At 43.1% G+C, this 7,478-nt stretch overlaps 1 protein-coding gene across 1 annotated transcript; it reads right to left on the bottom strand.

The window, feature by feature from the left end:
* Window positions 1-460: 460 nt before the first annotated feature.
* Window positions 461-7,251, bottom strand: LOC126033462 (host cell factor C1 regulator 1-like). The gene is given in 4 exon segments (XM_049790437.1): window positions 461-612; window positions 615-641; window positions 644-737; window positions 7,177-7,251. Coding segments are annotated over 4 exon segments (348 nt in total).
* Window positions 7,252-7,478: the final 227 nt, after the last annotated feature.

The following is a 7,478-nucleotide window of genomic DNA, read 5'->3' as shown; positions in this document are numbered from 1 at the left end:
TCAGAAAAGTTGAAATGGGAGAAATTGTGGCTGGCAACATAACTTGATCCTCAATTATAAATCAAGTATGAAAATATCTTCCCATTCCCCACTTTATTTTAAGTTTGGAATTCTAGAGGCAAGGTCAGTTTATCTAGTTGTGGACTTGGAAGAATTTCTGGGGGTCCATTCAGAAGATGGTGGGATATCATGTAGCTCCGGAGGGATAGAACTGAGAGCAAGATCGGGGCCATCCCTCTGACCTTGTGCCATGCTCCTCCAAGTAAGTAGGCTGCCCTGGTCCACTTATTTGTGATAATCACCAACCTTTTCCATCAGTGAGAAGATAATGATTTTTTTAATTGGACCTTTATTCACACTTCGAGTGCCATTCCACCCATTCCTTGGAGATGAACAAGGCAACAGGTCACTTCAGAGCACACTGGTCTCCTGTGTGGTGAGCAGGGGCATTGTGTAGCACTCAGAGCTTCATTATGTCCCCAGCTGAAGATGCATGGTAGTGAGGATCAGGTGCATCCCCCAGCTTTATCAAGCGATGTACCTCAAGGATCAAGCACCCAGGGTATCGCCAGAAGAGCAGCTCCGAGCAAGGGTTTGAATTGTGGGGAAGACCATCAGGGGGCTTCAGTAAGGATGGTCTTGTATAGACTCAGCTGGGAGAATTGGGTGGCTATGTTCTCCTCAGGCAGTGGGTAGCTTGTGCAGTGGCTCCCTTGCATCCAGGTCTCGGGACACTCCTGAGGTGGCCCGAAAGTTACACTGGGCCTAATCTGGGAAGCCTAACTGTACAGGCTGCAGCAGGATCATTGGGGCTCTGTGTCCTGCAGAAAATACTGATTTTTAAAAAAGACATTTCCATTTTTCATTTTTCAAAAGCTCTTTTTTTTTTACCTATTTCCATCATTACCATTTGCTTTGTGTTTTATTTTGAAGCTACCTTAAAGCCCCTTGCTTCTCCATATGCTGATTGAGTTTAAAAAATTGTGCCAAGCTATTCTTGCCACCTTACAAATAAATAAAAGAACCCTAGAAACACGCGCATGCGTGCACACACACACACACATACACACACACACACACACACACACACACACACACACACACACACACACATATCTGTCCTGGAGACATCCACCACCCACTTCATCCTGTTGTAGCTATTTTTGTTTGCTTTGTCTTGAGAGCTTCTATATGAGAAGACTTCAAAAGTACTTTGATTCCATCAGAAAACGAAAAGCAAAGCACTTAGTTCTTCTCTTTTGTATTTATTGCTGGGCTCTAGTCAAAGAAATGCTTAATAAATGCTGATTGAATTGCTTCCATACGGTTCTACTCTCTGCCCCTTCCGGATTTTCCTGTGGCTGTTTTATGATGGTTTACATTTGCCACCATGAAGTGGATCGTGGGAGGGGGGTATCCTCTTTAGATCTAGTGGCTTTTTTTCTCTATTATCTGCAACACATATATCCTAGGTGAAGTTATTTATTGACATTTGAAATACTCTGATAAATTCAAAGACAAACTAAAGCCTTTCTGAGTTTTTTTTTTCTCTTTCAGTTGCGACTCTCCTTTTTCTTGGCAGGCTAAGTAATAGCATTATGGCTGTTACTGGAAATTTTAATCAATAAAATGTATGTGTCTTTAATTAGAATGCTAGGAAATGCTGCTGAGTTGGATCACTTAGTTAATGCATTGAATTGAGAGGTTGAAGCATTTATGTGCAAGAGTCAGTTTGAGTAAATTGAGTCTGGGTGGAGGTTTCAATATCTCCCCAACCAGAACACCTCATTGAAGTCTTCATTTTAATATCCAATGTTTATAAATGTTTGTGAAGCATTTTTATTAAAGCAGATATCAAGTGATCAACCTTCCTTGAGAATTTTTCGAGAATGGATTGACCATTTATGAGCCTGTGATTCGTGTGTGTGTGTGTGTGTGTGTGTGTATGTGTGTGTGTGTGTATGTGTGTGTGTGTGTGTGTGTGTGTGTGTGTGTGCATGCACGAGTGCACACATTTGGTCAGACCCATCAGTACTCAAGACTTATTCCTGATTCTGCACTCATGGATCACTCCTAGTAAGCTTGGGAGACCATGTGGAGTGTTGGAGATTAAACCCAGGCTAGCCATGTCTAAGTTAAGCACTCTACCCACTGACCCATTGTGATTACTTTTCTCTTTCCCTCTCTCACTTAAGGCTGGAAGACTCTCCCAAGCTCCCTCCCTAGCTCTGACTCCTTTTGCTGCCTTGATTACTCCCCACTGCCTGTTGCCCACTACCATAATAGTGAAATTAGTTGGTCATCAGCCCTTTCCACCTAAACTCATATTTTTTATTCTCCTTTCGCCTCAATGACTATATTCTTAGACATGTAGTTGCTAATATTTAGGGTTCTAAGGAAAATCTTTATATTACAGACTTTCCACTTTGAAATTATCTAAAAGCATTTATTTGCTTTTACTTCTGGCCCTGTTTGCACTGACTCATTCTAATAAACATTACCTGTCTCCTGTCAGACTGGGCTTGGACATCCATCCATGCAGGAAAGTGATGACTCCATGGAATCTTCAGGCTCTTTGCAAAAAGCTTGGAACTGCCTTGTTTTCCTCACTTGAATAACCTGCCTATTCTGCTTGTAAATTGTAGCCAGGAATCTTCCTACCTCAGCGAAGGCCAAAACCTTTTCCTTCTGCCCCCTCTCCTCAGTGTCAGAACATATTTGACTACATCACCCTTGCCAGTGATAGTTCTTCCCTGGGAATTTTCATGCACTAACCTGTGCCACTGTAGCACCCCCTGCATTTGTTCCACCCCTAATAGGCAACCCTCTTCTCAAGTGATTAGCCATGCCAGTTCAGTCAATGACATGGTATCAAAATTGGGATTCTTTGAGATTCTAGAAGTAGGTGTTTTGCTTATTCTCATGTCTAAATGTTTGTGGAATGGTGTTGACCATGGAGGTAATAATACCCAGAGTATTATCTATTGTCCAGTGGAGATAAACTGTGATATTTGTGATGCGGGGCCTGGAGCAATAAAACTTAATGGAGAAACTAGAATGAATCTCCAGATCAGGCTGAATCAGAGAAGCTAGAGACAGGTGGCATTACTGAATGGCTGTGCTCATTGAAACACGGTATCTGGATAGGTTTTGGCCAAGATGAAGCCCAGTGGAACTCTATGAGGGAGAAGAAGTATTCTTTAACTTGAAAGATAGCAAATGCACTACTCCAAACCTAGGCTTTTGTGTACTTATATTTGTTTTTTTTTTTAACTGTAATTTAAGTGTATTTTATTTTATCAAAGGAATAGAAAAAATGCAAAGAGAAGAATTGCAGAGTCATATGTTTCCTGGCATTCTAACCAGGAATTATAGAGGGAAGATTGTGTCAGTATGAAACCACAGTTTGTATAGGGCTGGACATAAATCATTTTTGTCTGTGGCAAGGAAAGTTAGCCGAGTTTGTTCTGCAAATGCTCTCAGACTACAAACTCAATAGTCAGGAAATCCATGACCACTTTCATGGCAACTCACAGGAGAAATGCCATCTTTAAAATCTAAATTTACAAATGAGATGTTGCAGATGTGTGTTTGTCTTTTATAGGCTTGGCAGTGCTCAAAGGTTATTTCCAATTCAGTGTTGGGAGGGTATGGGAGTCCCTCCTAGCAATGTGATGCTGGGGACCAAACTGTGACTTCTGTATGCAGAGTGTGCACACTTGCCCATTAAGCTCTCTCCAGCCAGGATAAGTTCATTTCAGGTTTTTTTTTTTTTAATCAGTTTTTGGAGATTTCCATTGGTTCTGAAAGTCTTATATCCCATCGACCTTTCTCTAGTACCTGAAACAAATCACAATTGTTTGAGTTAAGCTTGGTGGGTGGGGATGGGAGAGTTAAGATCACAGCTATGAAACAACTAATAAGTTTCTCAGACTGGTAACTCCAAAAGTCATAAAGTCTGTTTGTTTGTTTGTTTGTTTGTTTGTTTTTTGCAAAGGCCCAAGGCTGCCAGGGCTGCAGAACTGCATGCTACAGAAGCCCACGGCTGCTAGGGCTCGGTGCTGCAAGGCTCGCAGGAGCCCTAGGGGCCTGGCAGCCCAGTGGGGCTTCATGTCCACCCAGGGATGCCGACATGTAGTGACGGTCTACCTGGGACAGAGAAAGAGAGAGGAGATAAAGAAAAACCAAGTATATATTTTTATTTCTTCTGCAGTCTGAGACCTGCCATTGCCTGGGGGTTTCTAAGAGAGAAGGAGAGATAGATGGGAAATCAATGGTCAGAGATAGCCAGGGAGGGCCCTGGTACAAGAAAGAAAGAAAGAAAAAGGGATAGATACAAAGTAGGCAGCATCTTACCAATGTTTTATTTCCAGGCCCCCAAACCCACCCCCAAGCCAGCAGATGCTACTCTGGTCACTATCCTGGGCTCCCCTGCAAAGGTTCAAGTTTTTTCTTTGATTCCTGGCATGACAAGGATGTGTGTGTCTAAGGGCATGTCCATGTTCAACTATCATTACAGTGGTGGGTACCCAAGGGGTGTGTCCAAGTCCAATTGCCATTACAACTACAGTTCGTTTTTGTATTGTTTTGGGGCCAAACCTGGCTATGCTCAGGGCTTACTCAGTGATCACTTGTTGGCACTTGGAACCATATGTAATGCCAAGAATCGAACCTGGGTTGGCGACATGGAAGGCAAGTACTCTATGAACTGTACTATCACTACAACTTCTTGTTTCTTTTTAGTGGAGAAGGGACATGACTATTTTTTCTAATATTTTACACATGCTTAAACTGACAAGATTTCACATAAAAATCTGAACATCTGGCTTGCATTTGCAAGTAGCAGAGATTGGTGGGATTGGTGGCTTCCTGTTAGAGCAGGGAACGTCTATGACAGTTTCATGCACAGTAAAATTAATAGACCATCTTCTGCATTCACTGTCTTCCTCATGTGCATATGTTTCTGACAAGTGTTCTTATTTTTATTAATTTTGAGACTAATTCTTAGTCTGTAAACTCTCCTAGTTTTACATTGCTTATAGTGTAAAAAAAAAGAATTGCATATTTGTAAATTAATTACTTAACAAATAACATACTTGTCCCTTATTGATATTATATACATTCTAAAGCATATTCATGTTTTTATTAATGAATTCACAAATATATAATCTGAATGAATTTTTCTACATAACCACAGATTATTTTTTAGCTAGCTGATATTCTGTTTTGACCACTGGTGAATGAAATAATGTCTGTTCATTGAATCGGCCAGAAAACATCTTTGGATTAAGAGATGATCTATTTCATCTGCAGCAAATTGTCTCCTTGAAATTGTGTGTGTGTGTGTGTGGGGGGGGTCCTTAGGAAATAAAATGATCAGCTTGACTGTGGAGAGCAAGGGAATGTTCTCCTTTCTAAAAAAACGTGTATGTAGCCACATTTCCAACTCTGGACCTCAGCCTTGACCTATAAATAGCCAAGTACACCCTCATCCCTACCAAGGACTTGAAGGAGTTACTGGGGGAGGGAAGATTTCACTTGTATCTCTTTGTGCATCTAATTCTATGCTTAGTTCTGGGGGACAATGTGTTCCTGGATCAGTTTCTGAGTCTGAGATGCTGTGTTGGGTCTCCTTATAAGTATCCTTTTCATCTCATAGGAACACTAGGGGAGGGGGAGGTGCTGGAGTGATAGTACAGCAGGTAGCAAGTTTACCTGGCATACAGCTGGCTAGGGTTCACTCCCCACCATCCCATATGGTCCCCTAAGTACCTCCAGGGGTAGTTGCTGGTGTAGAGCCAGTAGTAACCTCTGAGTATTTCTGAGTATGGCACATACACTCAAATACATACATGTGCATGCTCACACACACACATCACAAAAACACCACTGCAATAAGTGAATTGCTTATTGCATTCTCAAGTTAATGCATTGCTCAAGTTCTTTCATTCCTCCAGTCCTAGAGAGTCAGTCCTTAATGGGTGTGGAAGGAATTGGGAAGGTGGGCACAGTGCTTGTACCAGTCTGTGATTCTTTGCCATGAGGATGTCAGTGAGTAGGCTTGGGGGTATACTTTGTCCATGCTCAGAGGGAGGAACCTCACATCACCTGTCAAAAGCACCCTCTGTACACAATAAAGAGGTCCTTTGTGACCTGATCCATGTTCTCTGACCTCAGCTATGAAGTGTGAGCCAAGGAAGTGTTTCTGTTGCCATGTCATCTGTGTGGATGCTTCTTTTTGGCTTCTCCTTTCCTTTAAGTCCACAATGGACATTATGTCTCTCTCCCTCCCAAGAGCACCTTCCCTCCTCTCTTCCATACCCCTAATACTAGAGCATGGCATTGTAGTCACTGCAAACACTGTGGGACGCAAACACATATGACCCCCCAAACTCCCTCGAAAAAAGTTGCTGTTTACCCAGCACTTATGGGAGCCATTGAGCAATGAGTATAGGTTACCTGCTGTAGTGCTTGAAGAACCCTGTAGTGCCAGAGAAAAGCAGCTTTTTCCATGTCATTATTGGAATAAAAGAGAAATAACACATGAAAATTAGTCATGTAACATGACAAGCAAGCCACTTTCCTTTCTGAAACTCTTTTATCAAGATGGGGAAGTATAAGGTGTTGTTCACCGTATCCAAAATTTCTAAACCACTCTTGCCAGCCCTTCATTGTTATCACTGTACACAGAGGTGGAATTTACCAAATTGCTCTCCTGGTTAGCATGTGCGTGACTGTTTCTGCTCATTTATGTGCTCTTTGAGCCCTCTGGCCTTATTCATCAAGCAGGCAGCTAACTCCTGGCTAATTATAGGGCTCAATAAATGTTTGTAGAGTGAAGGTGGCTTTTAAACAAAGGGTGCCATAAGCCTCACACTGATTTAATCAGCCTAGGTTCCATCCCTTACCCACCTTCCCTTTTCCTGGTAATCACTAACCACAGGGAGCACCTCTGCCAAGTGAGCACTGAAATTCAGTCGTGAATGGTCCTCAGACTCTAGGGAGGTTGGGTGGTGGCTGCCAGGAAATAGATTATTTGGTGAGTTTGACCGTTTCGGGTAAATTGACAGGACAGCTTTGCCAGACTGAGCCAAGGCTGTTCCTTGCTGAGATAGAGGAATTATAAATATTTCAGACGGAGCCGCTAGAAAGGCTTCCCCCTGCATCCCCCCTCACCTCCTCACCCTCCTGGGATGCCCGCCTGGGGAGCCAGGGCAGGCAGCCACTATGCACCTGCTCCAGGGCCAACATGTCCATCCACGGGTGGCTGTGGAGAGGCGCTGATGCTGATCTTCTGGGGCCCCACTCAGCAGTTTATTCCGCTAGTGAGGGCGGCCTGTCTCCTCGTGATCCACCCAGGGGCAGGCACAGCTGGCTGGCCTTGGCCTCAGGTCATGCACATGGCATTTAGAGTCTGCCAAAGAGCTCAGCAGACTGCGGATAAACTGGGTTGGTTGGGTGGAGCTGATGTCCTGCAG

Source organism: Suncus etruscus, chromosome 17 (assembly GCF_024139225.1).
Source record: "Suncus etruscus isolate mSunEtr1 chromosome 17, mSunEtr1.pri.cur, whole genome shotgun sequence".
Taxonomy (NCBI): domain Eukaryota; kingdom Metazoa; phylum Chordata; class Mammalia; order Eulipotyphla; family Soricidae; genus Suncus; species Suncus etruscus.
This window is presented reverse-complemented; position numbering and strand designations above follow the sequence as displayed.